Here is a 26,124-nt window from a genome sequence, read left to right on the forward strand (position 1 = left end):
TGATTATGAATGATTATGATTATAAAAACATTTCCATAGCAATATAAAAAAATTTCCTTGGCAATATTAAAAACAGGAAAGGGAAACGATTTTTGATTATGAGTATTATTATGATTATGATTTTGATTATGAATATGCATATTTATGATTATGAATGTGATTATGATTATGCGTATGACCATGAACAAGATTAGGTCCTTCACAACGGTAAAAAAATTCCTTATGAAAGCTGAAAAAAAATTCTTAACAACATTAAAAAAATTGCTCTGAAACTTTAAAAATTCCTTAGTAGCATTGAAAAAAATTCTTAGCAACGTTATAGTAACATGATAAGTAATTGTCCAAACTTGCAATTCATCCCCTCGGTGACAAATTTATTACCTGGGTATTATCGCCATCCGGTAAAAACCCATACATGTACTAACAATGGAGGTCTCCAAACGTATGCTCACAGATTTGGACAAAACTAGCGTCAATCGATTACAAATATAATTAGTATGAAATTTGTAAATGGCACTACCTGCCAATGCGCAGGTTTGGCGGAGATATTTTATTTACAATGTGGATTATTCAAAAACTGTGCGGATATAATTACGTATGTACCTATATATTTTTACTGTTTATGGCTACCGAGAAAGTTATGAGAGTATGTATGACGTGTGCAATAAACGCATTTAGCCAGCCAGGGTGCCTTTCATGTTCGGATTAGCTTTATGTACCATTTCCGCGAATTTGAGACTAAAGTAGTAAAGAACCACCCGAAAAAAAAAACAACATGATCAAACTAAAATTGTAATTCTGCAATTTTTCTAAAAATTTGATTACAATGTTAAAAATCTTGTAGTCACACAAACTACATAGTTTGTGCTGGTAATAATTTCGTTCCGGATTCGTAGTAAATTGTTCATTATCACAACTTTACGGAACGGCAATTCCCGTTACATCACTGCATCCGCGTAAGGTCGGGTGGCGATTCAGGCCTGATCGTTACCGCAGTGATCATTTTCTTCGACATGTACTGCGCCCTCATCGTCTGGTGCTTTTGGGAGGAAGTGACAACCGGGGAGAGCGGTGGAAAGGTGTAAAAACCCATGTTTTGTTTGAGGCGGGTTGGGATCAGTTAGACGAAACAGAAGTTGAGATCACTATAAGAATCGGTTCGTGTTTTCTGTTTGTCCACCGTTGAACTCCCCGCACGCAGTCTCACTCTGCCTCCACGTGACTTGCGTGCACATTTCCCATCAAACTCAAATTGTCTTGATCACAGTGCTCAAGTAAATTCACAACACTGTACATCACATCATTCATCATCAGTAGTGGTTATCATAATAAGTTATCTTGATAAACACTATCAATTAAATTATTAATTTAAAAAACTCCACCCACACCATGCGGCACATCAATTTGATTGCATTTTTGACGCTGAATTCAATAGTTTTTACCTCCGAGGCCCCCGTGACCTTGCCGTGACCGTGGGGGCCAAATATGGCTTATTTATGATGTGACACATCAATTCGAATGCATTTTTGAAGTATAATCCGATGCCGTCAATAGTTTTGACCTCCGAGGCCCCCGTGACCTTGCCGTGACCGTGGGGGCCAAATATGGCTTATTCGTGATGTCGCACGTCAACTCGAATGTATTTTTGACGCTTAATCCGACTCGGTGAATAGTTTGGCGGGGATTGTAATAGTTCGGTGTGTGTAGAACTTAACCGAGATTGTGTATGTTACCTGGGATTGCGGAACTTAAAAGGGTGGATGGAAATTAAAGCTGCTTGCGCAGGTTAGTGGGAGTTATCCAGAATTGCGGAAGTTATCGGGGTTTGTGGAAGTTATTTGGGTTTGTGGAAGTTATCGGGGTTAGTGGAAGTTATCGGGGTTCGTGGGAGTTGTCTGGGTTTGTGGAAATTATCTGGGTTTGTCGAAATTATCGGGGTTCGTGGGAGTTATCGGGGTGCGTAGGAGTTATCGGGGTTCGTGGGAGTTGTCGGGTCCGTGGGTGTTATCGGGGTTCGTGGGAGTTACCGGAATTTGTGGAAGTTATCGGGGTTTGTGGAAGTTATCTGGGTTTGTGGGGAAGTTATCGGGGTTTGTGGGGAAGTTATCGGGGTTTGTGGAAGTTATCGGGGTTTGTGGAAATTATCGGGGTTTGTGGAAATTATCGGGGTTCGTAGGAGTTATCGGGGTTCGTGGAAGTTATCGGGTCCGTGGTTGTTATCGGCGTTCGTGGGAGTTATCGGAATTTGTGGAAGTTATCTGGGTTTGTGGGAGTTGTTTGGGTTTGTGTAAGTTATCTGGGTTTGTATAAATTATCGGGGTTCGTAGGAGTTATCGGGGTTCATCGGGTCCGTGGGAGTTATCGGGCTTTGTGGAAGTTAACGGAGCGTGGAGTAAACGGGGAGCAAGGATGTCGACGGCGTTGTGAAAAAACAATAAAAGTTACATTCTTGCAAAAGGACACATCGTGTCAAGTATTATTTAAGACGTTTTAAATTCGAATCTAGGTGCCCGCTAGACGGGCACTACAGCCTAGTACTTACATAAATGATGATACACTCTCAACAATTTTTTGACGATATTGTTACCGGCGGAGGTACTATGTGATTCTACCGCTCGGGTAATAATTTATCACCAAAGAGTGGCATATATAAAGAGGCTAAATCCTGCTCAGCACCCAATGTCAACGCTCAGGTAATAAAAATGTTACCCATACCGGAGGCAATTTCTTACCCTCAGAAGACAATTTGTTACTATAGTGTTACCACGCGGTAGAGTCACATAGTACCTCCGCCGGTAACAATTTTGTCAAAAAATTATTGAGAGTGTAGGGTCTCTAAGCATAATTTTTAGCTAGATAAGAAATATGAATGTAAGCATGCTAAGTATTAAACGTTGGTTCAAAACTTACTGTAATGTGCTTTGTAAATTCAACTCGAGTATGTAAATATATATGTTCTCTATGATTTGTGCCAGCATACATATATTGCTTTTTAGTTGCTGTGAATAAATAATTACATATGTATTCACAACAAGTTTTACGTATCGCATTTGGTATTTCATTACATATGAAAATATGGGAAGTTGTGAGATTGTTGGTTCGGTTATGGATTTTGAGCCTTCTCACGTTACTTCCGCTGGGCTTTACCTACCTATTTAATACCCAGACAACCTAATTTAATTTAATTTAATTTAATTTAATTTAAAAAAATTTGTGTATATGATTGTAAAGGCCGCGGCCACATCAATCGAGATTAATAAATAAACCTACCTATTTAATACCCAGGCAACCTTGTATTTCATTAAAACGTTCGGAGATTACATGCGTATCGTTCGTTTGCCAATTTCAACATAAGCCTGTATGAACAAAATGCTCTCTCGCCGATACATACATACGTTTCATGTTGACATGTCTACATATTTATGTTCCAAATATGTACACTCATGCGAACAATTATCCGGTGCTGACATTGGAATACATAAATGCACTTTTCTCAAAAACCACAAATGATACCCAAGTGATTCTTTTTGCAATTAGTGGATAAATTTGGTAGGTAGATCACACCGTAAAACCAGTTTCGAAGAAAAATTCTACGTGGGGCAAAACAAGATTTTCCCGCGGCGATTTAAAACCAAGTTGGGAACAATTATTTGGTATTTTTAATCATCCACTAAAAACTTGCTTGTCTTGAGTAACATTGTGCGCATGAGTGTAGCTATGCATGTAAACCTTGCCAGGTAGATTTCAGCCAAAAACAAGTATGTATAGACATGCATACATATATTTACATATGTATATCTGCATACATACTGATTACTAGCCATGAAATGCAAAATTTTATAGATTCTTCGATATACGCATTTGAGAATTACTAATTAAACTCAAAGTCTATAAACGATTACTTCGACAAATAACTATTTTTCGATATATTTTCAAGCAGCTATTTACCTAATACATAGATATGTTGGATACCATGAGAAATTGCAAAAGCTGGAGTTGCGTGTTCTACAAGGTTCATAATTACTACATAAATTCTCACTAATATTAATCGGATAATTTTATTCTCATCAATACAAATAGGATCGCACTAATGTATGTACGAACAACCTGCCAAGGTGAAATACATGTCAATTAGCTTGGCTTCCTTTTAAAGAATGACCATGAAACATATTTTTTAATAAAATTCAGACCTTTTGAAGTATAATTGTTCTTAAAATGTGTTTCTTCACAAAAAATAATTGAGGGTGGTGAACTGACTGATCGTGAAAATCAATTACGATCCTTACCTTATCTTACTTTGCTGCTGTAAATATCTGTACTTATGTAAATATTCATAACCCAATATGCAGATAACCTATACCCAAACCAAAAACATGGGTCGTCTCATAATCACCATTCTTTTAATAAGTATCTTATCCAAACCATACCACGTTCTTGGTCATCCAGGAGAGTCAACAGCTCTTGTAATTGAAACCTCACAAGAAATCTACCACCTTAATCTACCCTTCGTTCCAGGTAGTTTACTCGTCCTGATAACCTTCAGCGACCCGATACGTCTTATCGATTATCAGAGTCTTATTAAACGATCTTCACCCCCTAATTTTGTACTTTTAAATTTTGCCCCGTTTAAAATGATTAGCACTCAAATGCATGGTTATTTTAAACCTCGTCCTTCTTCCCCGATCGTGCAGAAAGTTTACATTATTTTAGAACCCGGAAGATTTGCAATACGTGCTGGATTCCAAGGCGGGTTACGCCACTGACTCGACAGTAATTTCAGTTTTGCCCGGGAAACTAAAGGATGCCTGGATTTCCGTGTTAACTAGATGGGATCATGATAAGGAAAATTATCTTGACCGTTTTGACGCATCAATGTATTTCTGGTTTTCAAAAACGTCCCCCGAATCTGAAGTGGTCGTGTACAATTACTGTTATCCTGCACGAGGCGTGGCGGAAGTAATCAAAATTATGGAGCCTGTCAGCCAATGTAATCCGCTTAACAGACATATTTACATATGTACCTGTTCACATTCATTTATTCAACAGAGAGTGAATAACTTATTCACTCATGGTTCAATCATTTCATGAATGATGAGTGAATAAGTTTTTTCAAAACTTTTCAATCACTAAGTATTGAATTAGCATATATTCATTTCATATTCATACACAATGAATGCAAAATTGCATTCATTATTAATTTTTCACGCTATCTTTAATATGTGGGTATATTGAGAAATCAGTCTACTAAGGTGAATTTTAGATACATAAAGTGAAGATAAAACGAGTAATTTTGCCATACTTATTTTAAAATTTTTAATAAATGAGCAACGAATAAATATTGTTTCTCAGTTTCAAATTGAATGAATTTTGAATGAAGAAATATTTTTGACCAGGTAATCCCGGTTATACAAATGCCTTCCAGGCTTTGAGCGTTTTATCTGATGGCGACTGCACGTGGGAGTATCGCGGAAATTTGTGCGAGTACACGATGAAAATCATGAACCTGACGGAACGCCATATGAACTTCACGACGCGAAAAACCGGCGTCATGACGACCTCTTTTATTTACACGGCGCTATTTCTCCATCACCAAAATGACATTTGGAGTACCGTCATGGTTGACGATTCCAAAGATTTTCACATCTTTTACTGCAAAAAACTGGAATTTGTCGGGTCGTACTGGACCCGGTGGACGAACGCGTTCGATCCATGGACCTGGGCAGGAACGGGACTCGTCACGTGGATGTGCTGGCTTCTTCTGGGGGCCAAAAAGTACAATATGGTAAGTAATAAAATTCATAAGCTACCAAAAATTTGAAATGATTTTGGTAAAAAATCGATATTCCATGACTTATCACCAAAATCATAAAATATGTAAATCAATATTCTAGGATTTTATTCTTAAAATCCTGAACGGCCAAATTGTAGTCGGTGTGTTGAATGACGTAGAGTTGTTTTAAAACACTTTCCAATTTTTCCGAAGGATTCTTAAGTTTGAAATTAAGGATCCTCTTCATAAAACTATCAAAATTTGGAGTGCGTATTTTTAAAAAATTGCCAGCTATGAACTTCGTGTCCAGATTTTTTAGAGAATTTCCAGATATGGAAATGATCCAAAATGTTCTAATTTTCACGATTTTGTCGACCAGTCATCATTTCCTGCGTTAAACAAATTAACATATTTATTTCTTTCGTATCCAGTCGGTCGGATCCCGGATAACAAAAATGATGCAAATCCTACTCCGACAAAATCTTCAAAACCCAACCGCCCAGCTGATCCTAACAGCTGCTTCCTTCCTCGTGATAACCTCTTTATACGAGGGGAAGATGACATCCCAAATCATTGCTCCCCTCCCCCTCAAGGTTTTCCACTCTCTCGGAGAAATATTCGATGACGGATACCGACTCTTCTTTCCCGCCGAAAAATCGGTCCTGCCGGGATTAGCTTTCCCGAATTTAATCACGGCCTCATCCTGGCCGGACAATCTCATCGAAACAATAATGTCAGCATTTTTGCGGGATGGAGGCACGATTGGGTGAGCCTTTTCAGGAAAAATGCGTCACTAAAGTTAATGACGGATGTGTCCGCGGACCTCGTTCCGATGTACGCGTTGCACCTCAAACCCTTATTTTGCCCCATGATTCCGCAGGTTTTCTTTAAACGAGTGTTTCTGTGGAAACTTATGGGGCGATATCAAACAAAGCTTGCTAAGTTTTTTGTTGCTACGAGAGATGCCGGGTTTCACGAGTACTTTAAACGGGATACAGGTTTAGATAAGACCAACACAATTGTAAAACAGAACAGGATAGATGACGAGCTTAGGATGAGTTTTATCAGGTTGGGGACAGGATTGTACACGTTTTTTGCGATATGTGGCGTATTCGTGTCTGTTTGTTGGATAGTTTTTGTGGCGGAAGTTCTTGAATTGGTGGGACTTTAATCACCAAAAACGATTGGATAATACGAATTAGAGTTTTGGGCATACTTAAAGATATGTAAGAAATGTAAATTGGGTTTTGTTACCAGTAATAAAATGTGCAACATTCTTCAAATAAATATGCGAATCAAACTTTTCCTTAAAAAAGTATGACAAAGATTTGCACACACTTTATTTGCGCGTCCTTGACGCAACCCATCCCCTTTCAAGTATAAAAAAAATTATTAATTATCAGCCACTATATTTAACAAAACTGCACATCATGAATTTCAAAAAAACAAATATGCATGTACTTCGCCATTTATGATTTCAGTCCAATTTATGACATGATGAAGGTATCTATACTGTAGGAATGAGAAGTAACGGTACTGTGCAAAAATTTTGTGATCCCGGCGTCTGTCGAAGGACGCGTCTCCCGAATAGATCTCAGGCGTACTCCTCTATACTACGCGACCACCACATTAATGCACCCGTCACATCTCACTCATACTTTCTTCCCCACAATACATATGTATATGTACTATTGATAGTGCTTGTAAATAAATAAAATTTCAAAAATATATTCTCCAATGGCGATCAATCAGTTAATATACCTAAAAAATACGGTTTTCAAACACTTCAAAAATTATAACCAAATTATAACCCCGCATGTATAATTTCATTAACTGGGGCATAACTTATAAAACTTTCCATATTAAATACTGTACCAGTAACAATTATTATACAGTTTTCTGTAGGCATTTCTATTTCCCCGCTGTGGTCGCCCTTCGCACAAAGATTCTCTTCACATTGTCTAAAAAATATTGATCCAGGTAAATCTAATATTTACATGGTAAAATAATTCTTGTTCTCACCTGCAACCATGACGAACTTGGCCCGTTGCAGAATTTTGCATAAATTTCGCACCGTTACATCCTTCCAACTGCTTGCCCAAGTGGATACCATTTTCTCGCAGAGTTCATCATATGATAGCATTTCTTGATATATATATAAGTGTTTTGTTAGTCTTTTTAAATGCAGCGGCCAATCCGAGCTCATCCGCGAGTCTGGTCCATCTATCTGCAGAGCAGAACGGGATCCATCGCCATGCGTTTCACGATCTTCTTCACGTCCACAGATTTCGATAGGACTGCAAATTTATTGCACTCTTAGAAATCCAGTATTAAAATATTACCAAACGGCATTATTTTAATACTGGCCGACTGGTCACCGTCGCTACCAATAAATAATCACCCAAAAGTGGCGCCGGCGCTGCCAAATCGTTGACCTCGACAGGGTAGTAATGTTGCCAGGTATAAAGGTTGCACCATATAATATAGATAGCAAATTGTTACGGTTCGACATATGTAATTTTTTAATACCCTATACCTTTTTTTTAATACCTTATACATACCCTATGCATACTACATAAATTGTAAGAAATGTAGTCCCAAGAAGTGAAATGAAATGGATTTGGGCGAAAATGGCTGAACGTGAATGAAAATTTTCACTCGGGAAGACTGACTTTTGAATGAAGGCAAAGTTTTTGAACAGGTACATACATATCAGTGTTTCTGCTGTTAAATAACACCTGCACGAAATTAGTGCACGGAAATGTTTTTAAACGTTTAATAACACCCACTAAAAATCCCAAAAAGTATATGAAAATGCACAAAAATGCACGAAAATAATTTACATGCAAATAATATTGGCATAATACAATTTGTGTAAATATTCGATTAGTTGAGATATTTTCCTCATCATTCTGGTCGTTTAGTATAAAAATATTGTTCATTTTTCAATAAGAAAATTGAAAGTTTTGAAAATAAAAATGAATGAACACGACGATTTTTACACATATGTATGAACGGCTGAATACGGGCTTGTATTTTATAACAAAACAACTACTTGTCCTTTGTTTCAAATTTTCTTGCCGAATAATAATTCCGTGTATTTCGAAATGTGTACTAAATTCCAAATACCTTGGCAGGATAAGTTTTGCTAGCGTAATCTATGGCAAAATGGCAACGATGATTGAACATAAGCCGCAACTCCGGCTAGCAAGTAGGGTGGTAAGGTATATAGGTTCAGGTAACTTAATCTTATCCACATTTCACAAGATAGGAAAATATAAGATTTCTTGAAAATATGAAATTCCCTGCATAAATTGCATTTCATTTATTATTATGCATTTTGATGCAGGTTCGTGCATTTTTATGCACTAAGCATGCATAAAAATAATTTCGTGCGCACAAAAAGAAACACTGATACATATGTATGTATGTATGTGTGTACAACGTTTGCAAACTGGGTGGGTCGTGGGTCTTGGGTCGTGGGTCCAGTATTTAATTCAGTATTTATGTACATAAGTATGTACAAAATAATAATGATTGCAAAAATAAGTACAATAAAAATAATATGAGATTACTTGGTGGTAATGTACAAATATATGTAAGTTTGTAAGTATGCCAAAGTGGTACTGGTGAGTAATACGTTGTTTTAATAGTTCGGTATTAGGTTCTACTATGTATATTATTTAGTAGCAAAGTTTTGCAGCGAGGATAATTTTAGCCAGAAGCAGGAAATCAAAAACTGCGTGCCGATACCAGCTTCCTAAGACTGTACACCCCGGATGACCATTTGCCTCCAAATTATATACATATACAGTGTAGTAATGCTGACCATGTATGTCTTTGTATTTGACTCTACTGGAATGGTTAGCATACCGAATGGAAATAACCCACCACCAACTCGATGGTACTCGGAATCACCACGCACGGAAGCAAACCACCACCCCCACGGGGGCCGAGGAGGTGATCAGATTGATCCCTAACGTTGACTGAATCCTCTCCCTGAGGTCGTGCATGACGATGTACATGTCGCATGCATGATGACGCAAACCAATCTCCATTATCTCCATGAGGTTTGCAAGGATATGGCTTAGCTTTTATGTTATATTTACCATGCATACTCGGTCGATCCAACTAACTGTTGAATCCGTAACACCTATGAATGTGCCTGCAGATCTGGTTCTTGAGCTCTGATAAGGACACTTTAACTTAAAATTCACTTGGATGCCTAGATGTGCCCTTTTAACTTAAAACATTAGTCCCAAATACTTCACTTTACTTCAATATTGTCGGCGAATTAATAAAGACTCGAAAACTATAATTAAAGATCGGTCAGGATAGTATCGTACTGAGGAAATAAAATGCTCAGAACTTTTTACACCGTTAATGCAATTTCAAGAAAATTGCATATGTTTACTACCAAAGGGTTTAGATTGCCATACAGTTCAAATTTTAATGATTCGATTACGCTGTCTGCTACAGATTGCATTTTCTTCCTCAGATTTCGCATCAAATTCCGCCCATAGACTGCACCTACTTTCAAGCTGATTTTCTTCCATCTGTTCTTAAAGTTTCGTAAGGTGCCTGGCGTTTTTGAAAGCTTAGAATGTTTGGATGTAGTCAGCGCTCAGAATTTCTCAATTGGTCGTAGTTGAGGAAAATTTGGTGGGTTTCCATTTTTTGGCACAAATTCAATTTTTTTCAGATGTCGGTACTGAGTGACTTTTTTGGCATCATTCGACCTTGTGAGGTCAGGCCAAACCAAAACTTTATCTTTTTATGATCTTTGGTAATAAACGATTCCAGTCCCCCTTTAATGCATGATTTAAGATTAACCCCCTGGTTTACAGTGCCCTCCAAAATGACGGGATCGGAAAAATGACAAATTCCAGACATGCGTTGACAAATTCTTCAGTTTTTTGGGAATTGGTCTTTCTTTTGGACTTTGTCTTCATATTTTACTTCACAGGGGTTGGAACTATGGAAAAAATGCCTTCCTGGAAGATTTGAATGGTCAGTTGTGACGTGGGGCTCATCGTCCATGATGACCACTTTTCCCCAAATCTTCTGCCACAATTTCTTGAAGCACGCATGAATCATTTCCTGTTGTGTTGGTTTGTAATTTGGTGCTGGTTTCTTTTCCCTGGCTACAATCCCTAGTTTATGGACTTTGATTTTGCTCCGATAGCTTTTTGAAATCTTGACCTTCCATTCGGCTGCAGCCATTGTCGTTGATGGATAATTTTTTAAGATTTTTTATGCGATTTTTGACTTTTGTCGTCGCTAGCTTTGCAGGTCGACCAGTGGGGACTTTGAATTTGAGTTCATTGGATTCCGCGTACTTTTTTATGTTAGAGTTGACATTTGAATGAGGAATACCTTCTTGTTTGAAAAATTGCCAAGTGATTTTAGAATCATAGTTTGTTCGATTTTTGTGAAACTCAATCACTCTTTTTTTCAACTCTTGCCTTTCAATCCAAGTTTTTCTAGTCTTAGCCATGACTCAATAATTGGTGACATATATCAACGGAAAGCTTATTACTTGGTCTATTCAAAAATATTTTTTTCGAAATTTAATTTCGCTGTGTTCCCGCCTAGTGCACCTTTGAAGAAGCAGTACGATACTATCCTGACCGTGTGTCCCAAAAGTTTCTCCCGATGAATTTTCGCCCCGTTTTTTGTTGCTAGATTTTTCATCGGTCACTTTTGTTGTGAAATTTTTTTTGCAATATGATACCAATGGTAAAGTCTTCTCGCAAGCACAAGGAATTGAGTATACTAGCACTATCCAATGCCGGGCTTGGTGAAAGAGGAAATCTGAAAATCTGAAAGGCACTTGGATTGCGAAGCCATAAAAAATATTTCAAACACAAACGCAGTTCGGATAGTTCGAGCACACTCTCCCCATCAAAAACATACTCGCCCAATTACAAAATTCGAAGGAAATTGGCTAGTTCTGCTACCGAAGGTAGAGGAGCCTAAATCTTGCACCACGGCACTTTTGGAATAATTGAAATACTTTGATCATTACGTTTGGGACGAACCCAGTATGGCCAAGGATGATAGCCAGATATACAGGGGCCAGTTTCAAACGCTTTTGAACCCACGTGATATCGGCTAAAACTCGTAACACTGGTTAGAATCATAGATTTTGCGACTATTTTGACCCTTGCGGAAGGCCGCGATAAGTGTATATTCACAGATAACGTCTAGTTTTAATAGCAATGATAATTCAATCCACAACATTTGAGATGTAGGGGAACAAATTTGAAGGATGTCACATCCATGACTAGGCCGAAACACGACTTCGAAATCCCGGTCCCACGTTGGTTTCGTAAGGACCGCATATTTTGCACCACAGTTTTGCGACATGAATGGAAGAAATTGTGAATAAGGCTGGATTATGCACACCATTTTACGGTACTTTCGGAAAATATACCAGTTTGAACAATTCGATGTCCCTGTACTTGTCACCTAACAAAATGCATTAGTGGTTGATAGGGAGAAACTTTTGGGACACACTGTACCTTTTTCCTACTAATTTAAAAATACGTAGTTCTTAGCTACCAAACCAACGCGCCCCTTTTCTTCTAGTTCTCCCGCTTACACTTACTCATTAACCGAATCCCTCAACCACCCACTCAATAGAAAGGATATTTACGTTCAAAGGACATTCACATACAAATTCATAACTCTACAATTGATTTTAACTTATTAGATACATGGGGCAGCCATGGACATATAACTTATAACTTATAATTATGACGTATAACTTATTTTATAAGTTATAAGTCATAGAAACTCCATAAGGCGACGTATATTTATAATTATAAGTTAAGTTATACGTCATAATTTTAAGTTATAAGTTATATGTCCATGGCTGCCCCATGTATCTATTATCTACTAAACTATAACCATGAATCGAACACATACTACTGTCCAAATGTATATACCTGTATTGGTGATGATTATCGTGTCGCCAGCATGTTTGATGATAAACAAGAACGGATAAGATAACGTCGAACAACTAGGCCAGAAGGAGTCGGTAGTGGAGGCTACGCACATATGTAATACAGGCATTTGACTCAGGATGAATAACACTAATACAAGCTCAGTGATCATACATAAATTGGTTTCTAGAACCCTCCAAAGTTGGAAGTAGCTACATTTAAAATACTTAATTCGTTTGAAAATTGTCACAATACAGAAGGGAACTTGGTGGGTGGATCGGATCTGACCCGGTTATAAATTTGTAAGTTGATCTGCTTCTCGATTTAATCAAGTTTACAAATTTTCTGCAGGTAACAGTCTAAGATATTCTTATGTATAAGTTATATGGATTGGTCACTGATAGAAAGTGTCAACTTATTTTGACCTACAAAACATGAATGCATGAATCAAATGTTTTGAAACTTTTGTGCAATACTAACGGTGACCAGACCGAAGTTGTCTTATCCTTCAATGGTCTAAATATCCCTTCCCTGCCGGTGTAGAGATGGCTTTGTCGCATGCCTCTCATGAGCGGTTTGCCACTCATTTCACCAACTTCTATGACCACTTTCTTCTTTACCCGTCGAAATTTTTTGAAATTTGTTGGTGTCCTTTTTTCTAAGTATATTGTTTCTCAGTGAGTGCCCAGAATCAGTCAGTGGACCGATATTGAGGTACATTTGGAGCGATGTCTTTTTTGTCGACAAAATCAGTTTTTTCCTCTCGATGGTGCCCTGTCACTATTTAGGGATTCTAGCACGTACCCATGTCAGACCAAAACAGAACGCGTTTGTTTTTGATAGAGGGTACCGATCTTTTGATGATACACTTTTTCAAGTAAAGTTCTAAGTTCATATTCTTCGTAGAAACGACTGGATATGAGACGTTCCCATTTTCGTCCGTCGCCAGCCCTTTTATGTATTTCATTGGCAATTTTGCTTGGCTTTGAATTTATAATTCGAACGAACGTCATTTTTACTTCAACATGAGTAGAACATTTCACCATTGACGCTTCGAGGTCGACGGGGCAGTAGTTTTCATTATCGACGACGAGGAACTTAAGGGACTCAATTTTAACATATTCTCAACAAGTTTTCCACAAACTATTTAGCTCCGGCTTTATTATCTTCATTGTTTGTCGCGGTTTTAGTGCTGCAAGTTTTGAAGCACATCTTATTGCTTTAATCTTGCGAAGATAGGTTTTTGAACTTTTTAGTTTTCCGGGTCCAGCCCTCATGGATTTGTTGGGTTGCCCCAAAAAGATTTTTTCACGTTTCTCGTTAATGTTTTGGTCTTCAGGCGGACAGGTTGACCCGGAGAAATTTTAGATTTCGAATTTTTACGACCCCTAGATATGTCTAATGCATGACCTAATTTTGTCCGGGGCATCCCTTCAAGAATGAAGTGGTCACGAGCCCTTTTCCCATTCGAGAAAAACAGTTTTTTTACCGAGTGGCAAACTAATTTTTCCACTTCCTCTAAATTTTGTGCTGTCATTTTTTAGCGAAAAGAGATGACCAAATTCGACTTTCAGTTTTAGAAAGCTTATTAAATTTAGCTATTTTTATGCTGTTTTACATGTCCGAAATTAATTTTTAAGTGGTTGAAATAATAGGGCAGACCTTGACACTTTCAGTCAGTGACCAGTCCATATATACATGTGTATTCATTGGTTAAGTTAATTAGTATAAGTTGATTAATACATACAGGGTGGCTTAAATGCCAGGTTACAATGGAAAATTTTTCAAGGGTAAAAATTCGCAAATCCCTATTAGTTGCACAAATTTTGCCTCTGAAATTCAGTATCTAAAAAATTGTAAGCGTCCCCTAAGTTTTGATAAAAGTTAATAAAAATCTCAATCCCAAATCCGTAACTAATGGAAATTTACGAATTTTTCCTATTGAAAATTTTCCACTGTAACCTGACATTTAAACTAGCCTGTATGTATCTATGTTATTTTTCGCCTGGTTTAGCCAAAATAGACGGAAATCAGTTGAATGGACAAACTCGATATGTAAAAATATAGCTGTGCATATACAAACGCGATTCAGACACGATGGAGGATGACCCATACACAATTACGAACCGAAATGTCGGGTTGACGGACGACGAGATCTTCAAAATTCCACGTAAATTATTCGAAATTTAGTTTAGACATTGCATTTCATCATTCTGGCGATGTCTAAATTCAACACAGCTTTACTCAAAATGCACACGTCAGGCATGTTTTTCTCTGATCTTATTAAAACCTGGACTACAAAATGGAGTATCTAAACATAAATAACAGTTAATCCGACACTTGAGCACCTCCACGGATTTGATGGATTTAAGGAGTTACTTGGCAAAACCGCGCATTTTTTATAATCGGAAGGCAGAAAGTAATAACTATAAAGTTTCCGACGGTAAAAATGCACGTTTTTGCAAACCTAAAACCTTTGCTATTCTGCAAATTGCTCAGATTCCACACTATGCTTCGTTTTTTCTAATAAGTCTTTTTTAGTAGAGGTAGTAGCGTTCATAAAAATCTCTTACAAAATCTCCAGACTTCACCCATTTTTTTTACATAACTTTCATTAAATTTCGATATTGGAAAATTAAATTATTTTGCAACTAAGTAAATACTACATATCGTCGTACTATTTCTACAAAGGCCTAAGTGCAGTCAATACTTTATTTTACAAAGGCCTATGTACAGTCAATATGAAATTTTACAAAGGCCTATGTGCAGTCAATGTTTAATTTTACAAAGGCCTAACTGCAGGATAAAAACTAGAAAAAAGGCCAAACTGCAATTCCAAAATTATAAATAGGTAATTAATCATTTAAAATCATACTAGACCCTGAAGTACGAATACCATAGTCAGATGAGGCTATTCCTGACATGATACTCTAAATTTCAAAACCACGCCTTGTAGGGGGTGCTACTTGGGGCCTAAATTATGTTAACAAAATTTTGGCATGTAATATTTCATTTTCCTCAGCCTGATAAAACAATCTCAAAGGATTATTATAAACCTAAATTCCACACCCTCAGGGGGTGTGGTTACCGGCGTCAGGTTTCACTAAACAAAATCTTGGCATGCAATATTTCATTTTTCTCACCATATTAAGGCAATTTCAAAAGAATATCATAAATTAAAAAGACCACACCCTCAGGGGGTGTGGCTACCGGCGTCAGGTTTCACTAAACAAAATTTTGGCATGCAATATTTCATTTATCTTTGCCCAATATGGCAACCTCAAAGGAATATTATAAATTTGAAAACCATACACTCAGGGTGTGTGGTTATGATGGAGGTTGTGATTGTGAGGTTATGAGGTTGTGGTTACGAGGGTGTGGTCAGATCTTTATATCCCTGAAGATATGAAAATTCATTTTTTTTATTTTAATTTTAAAAAAAATTTAATTTTTAAATTAACGTTTTTTGGGTCTCTAAAAATTCTGAAGTAGCATAAAAATATCAAATTAAAAAAAAAATTTAACCACACCCGCTGGGGGTATGGTTTTCAAATCTACAATAATCCTTGAGATTGCTTTGTTGGTCTGAGATAAATGAAATATTGCATGCCAAGATTTTGTTTACTTAAACTTGACGCCGGTAACCACACCCCCTGAGGTTGTGGTTTTTAGGTTTATAATAAGCCTTTGAGATTGTTTTACCAGGCTGAGGAAAATGAAATATTACATGCCAAGATTTTGTTAACATAATTTAGGCCCAAAGTAGCAACCCCTACAGGTTGTGGTTTTGAAATTTAGAGTATTATGTCAGGAATAGCCTCATCTGACTATGGTATTCGTACTTCAGGGTTCAGTATGATCTTACATGATTAACCACTTCGCCCCTATAACGACTATGTGGCGTATTTGATCTTTACGCCGAATACGACTATGTGGCGTAAGTTCCCTTGGCTCCGGAATACGACCATGTGTCGTATTGACCCTTGACAACGGGTACGACTATGTGGCGTATTTTCCGTTCACGCCGGCATACGACTATGTGTCGTATCCGGAAAAAAAATTTGCCATTGCCCTTCCAAGTATAGCAAAGTATAGTTTTGAGTCAACAACACGCCCAATGGGCGGGAACATGACGTGCCTCTTCGGAACCAATGTTATCAAACGAGGTTAAAATAATTTATAGCCAAGTGGCTATTTCTAGCCAATAGCCCAGTTTTGAAAACTGCTGTTGGATGGAATTTTTGTCACCTATTTCAACAGCGCTTTCAGATAAAATTAGAGAAATTTTTTTTATTGATTTAGTACGCGCCAACGGGCGTTTTTGGCGGGAAAATTACACCTTGGATGAATTGCATGAAAATAATATTATAAGCTATAAATAGTATTGCCATTAGGACAAAATGCGTAAAAATTAATTATTACATATCTGGAGCTGGTGAAATCTATTTGGGCGGGAAAATTAGGAGATTGCCTGGAATTAATAGCATTTAATTTTCCGCTTAGAATTGAGTTCTATACACCAACTGCGCTAAAGTCGGTTTCGAACAATTGATGCTATAATTATTCATTCCCACTGCTGTCAATTTAAAGTCATTGTAAGAACCTTCGGTTTTCCCGTCCAAGGTATGCGTAAATTTCATGCATGCTAGATGTACAATAAACAATTTTTACACATTTTAGTCTAATTACTAAATTGTTTGTAGCCTGTATATTGTATGTCAAGAATTGAAAGCAATATTTTAAGAAGTTTAATTATCCCGCCCAAATCGGTTTCGGTTGAGGCGCGATAATCGATTATTGCGAATTTATGTACTATTATGCAAATGTTACTCCATGTTTTTCTAACTCTCTAGCGATTACACTCATTTTCAAAATTCGGCGTGTTGGCTATTTTCGGCTATAAACATTAGTGGCTCGCAAAAACGCAAAGATGCAAATTACAGCTCAATATTCGTGCCCAACTGGTTATTCGCATCAACTTTCATAAAAAAGTGTCCAGAATAATTCAGGTGGGAACACCATTTTTTAATTGATCTCCCAGTAATTAACGTCATGCAGTAGGTGAAAATTGCGGGGTCAAGGGAAGTAAAAATTCGTGGTTGCTAGGGGCGAAAGGCATGAAAATATGCATCTCTCAGGGGTTAAGTGGTTAATTACTTATTTATAATTTTGAAATTGCAGTTAGGCCTTTTTTCTAGTTTTTATTGTGCACATAGGCCTTTGTAAAATTAAACATTGACTGCACTTAGGCCTTTGTAAAAATAGTACGACGATATGGTCTAATCAGTTAAATATTTAAGAGACTTTTTACATGCAGTGCTTATGGCGGGCCCTCCTTTATTTAAATGATCAAACCATTACTGTTGTTGGTGTTTAGTTAAATACTTGATTTTTCAGTCTTGGTTTTAAGAAGGTCCACGGTAAACAGTCTGAGATATGTAAAATATGTTTGTAAAATATGTTAGAGTCTGAGATACCTGTTTTAGTAGGGTACAGTTATTTTCTATATACTTTTGTATATATTTAGTCATGCATTCAGATCCTAGCAGTCACCTGCAAACCACCATAAAATCAAAACTGGCTCAAACAATTGCAAACATCACTGACGCCGCTAAGTATTACACTCAAATCTGTGACTATGTGAGGTTACGTCAAGACAAGATAACCAGCCTGAATACCAAATATCAAGCCTGTGTTTCCGGTAACAGCACGTTGTACGACATTTACAAAGCTTTCATTGCCGAAATTGTTAACGAACACGGGGCAGACTCTAATATTGGAATAATACTTCATGCAATGAAAGAAGCCGATTGGAAAGGTGGTAGTGGTAAGTAATGCCTTGTTGTGCAATCTTGTAAATGATTCACTCTTTGAAAACTGGATTTAAATCAGAAGTATCCGGAATATACAGGCTGGTTAATATGTCACGCTACAATGGAAAATTTTTTAAAAGGGAAACCCCTTAAATCTCCAAATGGAGAGAAACCCTAAGTAATGTTACTTACACTCTCAATAATTTTTTGACGATATTGTTACCGGCGGAGGTACTATGTGATTCTACCGCTCGGGTAATAGTTTATCACCAAAGGGTGGCATATATAAAGAGGCTAAATCCTGCTCAGCGCCCAATGTCAACGCTCAGGTAATAAAAATGTTACCCATACCGGAGGCAATTTCTTACCCTCAGAAGACAATTTGTTACTATAGTGTTACCACGCGGTAGAGTCACATAGTACCTCCGCCGGTAACAATTTTGTCAAAAAATTATTGAGAGTGTACAAGATTTGGGATTGATATTTTTATTAATTATTGTCAAAACTGACCGAACACTAGTGGAAAAATTCTTCAAATTTTGAATTTCATAGACAAAATTTTGCTAACTAATAGAAATTTACGAATTTTTCCGATTGACAAATTTTCCATTGAAGCGTGCCATTTAAACCACCCTTTACATTGTTTTACGGTAGACACAATTGTAGCCATAAAATGGCACGAAATCCCTGGATTGAAAGAAATTTTGACACCCAAGCTTCCCGTGGATTGTAGGACAGCCGATGTACCTAAGCCTTCTGCCAAGCTCCCAGAAACAACATCTGATTTAGGGCCGCTTCCTCTGAAACATTGTTCCGTGTTGACCAATGACTCGGTTGTGTGGAAGGCCATACCCAGTATGGGACATTATGCGGATGAAAGTAACAGCTTGCCAGGCATTGAAGAGATTAAGGGTAAGGACGAATTACGGCTTTTTGACGATTCGGGTAAGATTAATTCATTGCATCAACAATGTTATGATTTTAGTTATGTACAGTTCATCAAATACTTTAGCGTATTTTTAACGAATTATTCGCTAGAGTGTCTTCTTACAAAAAATATACGCCTTTCTGTCCGGGTCACGTCAATGTCCAATTCAGTTTTTTGCTGCTTGCCTTCTAGTGTATTAAACGCTTTTTTTGTAATGCTTCCTATAAATACTTGTCAAAGATTATTTACAAAAGACCAAAAATTCCTAACAACTAACAATAAGTCTTGCACCAATTGGTCACTATTTATGGTGCATTTAAGGACAAGTTATTCGCAATACTGATTTTTCGATATCATTCAGCTGAAGGTTATGAGGTTAATTATTGCAATTCAGATAGATCAGATAAGTTACGTACCTATCTAAATATGTACTTCATAGGTTTTTATTTCAATCCATTTAGAGATTGGAATCGTGAACCGTACGCCGCCGCCGATCAAGCAGATTTGCTATTCCCCCGGGATAGAGACGCAGCCTGAAGAATGGACCGAGTCACCCTCTGGCCCGTTAATGGGCTCAGTTGTATTGAGCCGAAATCCTCCGGCAAACATGACAAATGGTACTCCCGAAATGGAAGGATCTAATCGTAACACTAGTGATCAGTTCGAACCACTGCGTAGTGAAGATTCAGGTGAGATGGCATCCATAAAATATGTTATTTTATTAAATAACTCTTACACTGGTTGAAATAAACTAAGCCCTATCTATCTGATGTAGGGCCCCCAAATATAACTTAAAATTAAAATGCAGTTAAATTGCGTTTTATTATGAGTGGCGATGAATTCGTAGCAAATTTTGCCTTAATCCAGACCGGCTGGGATGAAAAACTCATGATCCGCGCTGATTTTCCTCTCACTTTCCCCCAATTTATGACTTGATGTCACTTGTCACTTAATGCCACTTAATGTCATTAAGCTCAAAAAGTGGCATTAACGAAACCTTGCCTGCAAGAATCCAGTTTCTCGTAGCTGGAGGCCGTTCGCCCATATAAAATCAAGGAGTAGGAAATCGACAGATTTGGAGATTCCAGGCTGGACGGAAGTTGGTCCTGATTTTGGGGAAGTTGTAGTGTAAAACAACGCCTGTTCGGATAATAGAGTGGCAGTTCGCTAGCAGGAATTCTTCCGCGAGTGAGATCTGCACAATTTACAAGAATTACAAATAGTGTCACCCATTTGAAAAGGAAACGCACCCTGAATTCTAGATTATGTGAACTGTAGCAAATCTGGAGCAGAGTTAACTTGAAACAGGGTAAATTGTGCTCTGGGTTTAGTATATGTAGTTTGCTTACAACGGGGACGCAAACCATGTTCAACCCAGATTATTTTTTAATCGCCTTTGTTGGAAAGACCAACTCTTTAGAATCAACACTTAGGATTAGGATTAGGAATTTTAGAAGAAACAAGCATGTACATAAATATGTATTTAGTGCTCCAAATGCATAAAAAATGCATGATTTGCATGAAATATCGAACCGCAGCTCTAGTTTTCTGCTTCCCTCGTCTAACTTGCAAAATCTGTCGCATCTTCAATAATGCCATGCTTTAAATATTCTAACGAATTGGTCACCCAAAACTGACCCGACCCGTAAAATTATCCGAGCTGAACCTGATTTCCGTCCCCATTGTGAGTTTAGAATTCGATGTGCAATTTCATTTAAATGGGTAATACTATTTGTACGAGGGTACATTAAGACAAATTATGTGCATACGTCGACTTGCACCTGCCACCACGGTGAAGACTTTGGAATTACGGACCAATTTGGTATTAATTTCTGGTGAAAGTTCTTTCATCCCGGAGATGAATTCGTCTCCGTCATCAGTTGAAATGATAACGCTCCCATCCAGCTCTATAACCAGGGCTGTGTAAAAATGTGTAAAAAATGGACAAATGTTAAATGCATTAGGAAACAAAAACATGTACAAAATATGTAAATATGTATGTATACCATACCATAAATATCGCGTAGTCTTTCGTTTAAAATGTACATTGTTCCAGTGACCTTCTCCACTGATATGTTTTCAATAAAAATCATTTTTTTTTATTAAAAAAATGGGTAAAATTGAACTTTAGATTTGGCAAAATTAACAAGTCTTCGTAACAGTTTTGGATGCTGAACTTAGGAAAAACCGAGTGATACTGGGCATTCATTTTTTATCCTTTCGGGATCTTGCGAGAAAATGGGTCGTAAAAAGTGACTCATATGTAACCAGGCACGTTTTATTGTTAAAATAACCGTGTCACCCTGATGAGGCACACGCTTTATTGGAAATTTGATGATTATCCCTAAATCGTGGCCGAGTTTGGGTTAAGACTCTTCATAATTTATGTACGTACAAAGGGAAATATTGATTTTAGGAAATCTTAAGGTGTCGATGTTTCACCCAAATGTATATTAGGCTTCCTTGTAAAAATGAGTAAGTGTCAAAGTGAAATTCCTGCCGCGGTTATATATTTAGAGTTGGGCATCCAGACATATGGGAACATTCAGATAGTATGTACATCATCCAAAAGATGGGATTGTAGTTTTTGGTGGCTTTTCGTACTCGGGTTAAAGTTAATGTGAGGAAGATAAGGTAGGGGTAAGTACTTAGATAGGTGGTCAAAAATTAGAGTTTTATTATGACATAATATGTGCACGTTCTCAATCCATATTGCACATTTGCTTGAGACTCATTTGTTTATTTTAACGTCTTCACACTCGATGTAAACAAATGAAGCGTGAGTAACAAGGTTTTAGCCCAATTTTCTCCCGTTCGGGTTTCAAAAGCCATCTTGATTCTTGAAATAATGAGTATTCGAGACATAAATTTTTCACGTATCGTACTCACAATTTGATAATTATCTGGACATTAATATACATTAATAAACATTAAATATGGACAAAAATTTTGACGGTGTTCGTGTTTCTATAAATGTTCATCATATGTACAAGCAAGATATTTCACCCTCGTTGAATTTTAATTATTTCTCAGAAACGTACATATGCAAATATTTTTTTATAAAATCGATGTTAAATAAAAACTCAATTGGAGACGTGGGCAAAAATATCCTGCTAAACATATTTATCAACTGATTACGCTGAAGGATTTTTTGCACCGATTCCTTCAAACAAAGATGACGATCGTACCTGCACATGTACATATGTATTTTAATCATTTCTAATAAACCCTTCGTGTTTTAGATATATAAATATGTAAATACACCATCTATGTAAATATCTTACACATTGCCAGAGGCTAATCCCAAGTCTAGTAGAAGATGCATGCTTACTCTACGCTGATTTTTTTTGTAAAGATCAGTGCAAATATGTATGCATGAAGCATTGTAATGATGAGTCCTGTAGACAGAGGTGAATGCAGTGCCCGCAGAATCTGCCGTGGGGACATCGGGGTACATCCATATTGTAGTGTAGTGTAATGCAGGGAAGGGTTTATAAATATGTATAACATGATATGTCTTAACATCTCATAACTGGGGAGACTCTGTCCCCCCGCTTCCGCGGCGACTGGGCGTATGACGCATCTTTCTCCTACTTTTCAACCTTTCATGCATATTAAGTATTTTAAGGCGGAATAGCATGCTGGCTGATGCGGGGTTTTTGTTTGAATTGTTGTGTCTCAACTTTCCCTTCCTCCATGTATTCAAATGGCGATTTTGAAAATTTTTCACCGCCTTTCGTTTTTAACAATATGAAGATATTAATGCACCTAAAAATCGGTAATTTTTAGGCTTACAAAGTTAGGAGATAAAAATTTTGATTTTTTTCTTCAATGACGAAATATTTAAATTTTATTGATTATTTTTCATCTATTTTATATTTATCTTCTTGTTGAAGAAAAAAATCAAAATTTTTATCTCCTAACTATGTAAGCCTAAAAATTACCGATTTTTAGGTGCATTAATATCTTCACATTGTTAAAAACGAAAGGCGGTGAAAATTTTTCAAAATCGTCATTTGAATACATGGAGGAAAGGAAAGTTGAGACACAACAATTCAAACAAAAAAACCCCGCATACAATGCCACGTTAAGTGCATTCCTCGTCACTTGTTCGTCGTGTTTCAGCGTCCTTGCAATTCTTAGTACCACCCGCACTTTACTGCAAACGCCATGGCTACCGCTCCGCAGTACAGTTTTACAAGTTTCAAAGATTCCGAGAGCCCTTCTTTACATGGGAAAAGTATATTTATTGCTTAGTTATACATAAATAAAATATCGGTACACTCTTAAAAATAACGTTACTCTTTTGAAAATTAAATGCACTCTGAATTCTATATTAAGTAAACTATTTATCTAAATAAATCCAGAGTAAGGTTTACTTGATAAAGAGTAAATTTTACGCAGGATTCAGTATAGTTTACTTCAAACGGAATTTAGAGCGCATTTACTCTTCAATAGGGTAAGATTATTTTTAAGAGTGTATTTATTCCTGTCGATCAATATTTAATTAAATTGTTTATTTACAAAGATGTAGTAGTGACGAGTCAAGTTGCAGCCCCAGTCCGCGGAATTGTCCGACTTCCCGACCATTTCACCGAATCCCCGATGGACATAACTTGTAACGTGTGTCACTCCCGGATTCGCACGGTGACGGTAGAGTCGTGCAATCCGATTTGTTGCATTATGTAAGTTAATCAAGAGAAACCCAGTTTAAGTATGGACGAATCACTCTTAAAAATTTGGTATTAAAAGCGATATCCATTTACATAAATACGACTCTATCAAGGTGAACTTGATAAGCAGTGTAACGTATGTAGTAAGATGGAAGTAGTGTGACATTAAAGTTTTACAGCATCGATAGAAAATTTTTTCGGAGAGGCATAATTTTATTACCAAGCGGTAACATGGTTAAAAATCAATAACTGTCTGACTATACCCGATTTTTAAGAGTGTATGTAGAGTCAATGAATTATGTATGTATTTGAATGAAATTAGTAATTTTAGTAAGGTTACTTGTTTCCGTTTAGTTGGGGAATTTGCGCAATGTGCATGTGTCAAGATGTGGAACACAAGTGTCCAATTTGTAACGCCGTGCTCGGAAAATACAATGCAGCTTCGTGTTGAGGGACACATACGTTCGTTTTTTTTGTGATTATTTTGAATAAAATATATATTTCGAAATATCTAAAATTATTTTCCATTCCGCATTTCTGATTTGTAACTTATACTAATGTAAGTATGTATAAAGGGTGGCTTGTGTCTATCGATAATAAACTTACTTATATGCAATTTGCAAATAATGCGATCCTCAATTGGGAGGGTTTGCAAATATGAAATTTTGAAGTTTTCCTTAATTTCTTGCGAACTTAATTTCAGATTTCGAAACTGTTTTTAAACAGAGAAAATATATACATTAAAATGTATTTTCTTCCCCATTTATTGGGCTATAAAAAATGCCAGAATTAGTCCATGGTTATCCCTGGGTAAAAATATCTCACGCGGTACCGAGCGCAAAATTGACCCCCAGCACTTTTGACAACCCACTCTAAGAGACGGGGTCTAATTTAAATTTAAGCAAGCTACACCTACTGTTTTCTGTAAACAGAATCAGAACGAAAATTCGAGCAGGAAATGTACGTTACGAAATCATGCATGGGAGTTACTATCTATTTAGCACGAAACACTAAATTATTAATTGTAAAAGAAAGTAGAAATTCACAGAAAAAGGCCACAGATAAATATCAGTAAAAGCCCCAATAATGTTACTAATTGCCCTAGTAGCTCAGTGGTCAGAGCACTTGACATGAATTCAAGGGAGCCGTGGTTCTATTCCCGGCTGGGTAACAATTTTTGGCATTGTTCGGGATTTTCGTATTTGATTATTAACTAAATTATTTTCGCAAACATGGTGCATTTGATTCTGAGTTTGATAAACTATATACTTAAAAGATATCTATTGAATATATACATATCTCCTAACATATGGTTTACCATTATCAGCATAGCATACAGAATTTTTACCAAGTTAATTTACTAAGTGTTTCATGCTAGCTACATAGCCTCGCCCATACATACATATATGATTTCGTAACATGTTTTTCTCAAACTAGCTCTTTCTACGAAAGTTATTTTGCAGCTTGCGTAAATCAGGCATCGCCTGCCATATGTATCTCCACAAAGTCACGAAAGTAACCTGGATGTGATATTTAACACTAAAAATTACAATAGTTGTGTGCAGAAAAGTGCGTTTATATGTACGTTCACAAGGCAGCTAACAAATTCCTACAATGGAATTGCCACAAATTTTTTTTTCAAATTTTATACTCATATTCGGGGAAACACTTGGTGAAAACAATCCCTTGGTTGAATGCTTATTCTATCACAAACAAGTTGGAAGGGATGAAGTCGCAGAATCCTATATCACTAAGTATCATTCTCAAGGTCCATCTTGGCTCATCACGTGGACCATATTTAATCGCATGCCGACCAAGAACGACAAAATGCTGTTGCAACAGTACGGGGTTTCTGTGTACACGATTTTCCAAGTAGGGTGGGTTCCAATTTGGCGGAGACAAATCCGATTTGCATCCGAATGCGCGATTGTGCATATTTATCATAATGCAGACAATACAGAGCGCGACCTTGCGCAATCCTTCACTTTATTTT

At 37.0% G+C, this 26,124-nt stretch overlaps 1 protein-coding gene across 4 annotated transcripts; it reads left to right on the top strand.

The window, feature by feature from the left end:
• The first annotated feature begins 12,845 nt into the window (after nt 1-12,845).
• LOC118433218 lies at nt 12,846-24,648 on the top strand. 4 transcript variants are annotated; one of them, XR_004833249.1, is made up of 7 exons: nt 12,846-13,019; nt 14,732-14,887; nt 18,245-18,544; nt 19,185-19,442; nt 19,920-20,147; nt 20,234-20,646; nt 21,257-23,141. XR_004833249.1 is itself a non-coding variant. In XM_035844914.1 (7 exons), the coding sequence occupies exons 2-7, from the start codon at nt 14,815-14,817 to the stop codon at nt 24,580-24,582; spliced, it is 1,113 nt and encodes a 370-aa protein (XP_035700807.1). In that variant the 5' UTR covers nt 12,846-13,068; nt 14,732-14,814; the 3' UTR covers nt 24,583-24,648. The 4 variants fall into 4 exon arrangements, 3 of the variants coding, with proteins under 3 accessions (XP_035700807.1, XP_035700806.1, XP_035700808.1); XM_035844914.1 differs by lacking the exons at nt 20,234-20,646; nt 21,257-23,141 and adding exons at nt 23,987-24,143; nt 24,486-24,648 and having other exon boundaries at nt 12,846-13,068; XM_035844913.1 differs by lacking the exons at nt 20,234-20,646; nt 21,257-23,141 and adding exons at nt 23,987-24,143; nt 24,486-24,648.
• The last annotated feature ends 1,476 nt before the right edge of the window (nt 24,649-26,124 follow it).

The sequence above is a fragment of the Folsomia candida genome, unplaced genomic scaffold (genome assembly GCF_002217175.1).
Source record: "Folsomia candida strain VU population unplaced genomic scaffold, ASM221717v1 Fcan01_Sc044, whole genome shotgun sequence".
Taxonomy (NCBI): Eukaryota; Metazoa; Arthropoda; class Collembola; order Entomobryomorpha; family Isotomidae; genus Folsomia; species Folsomia candida.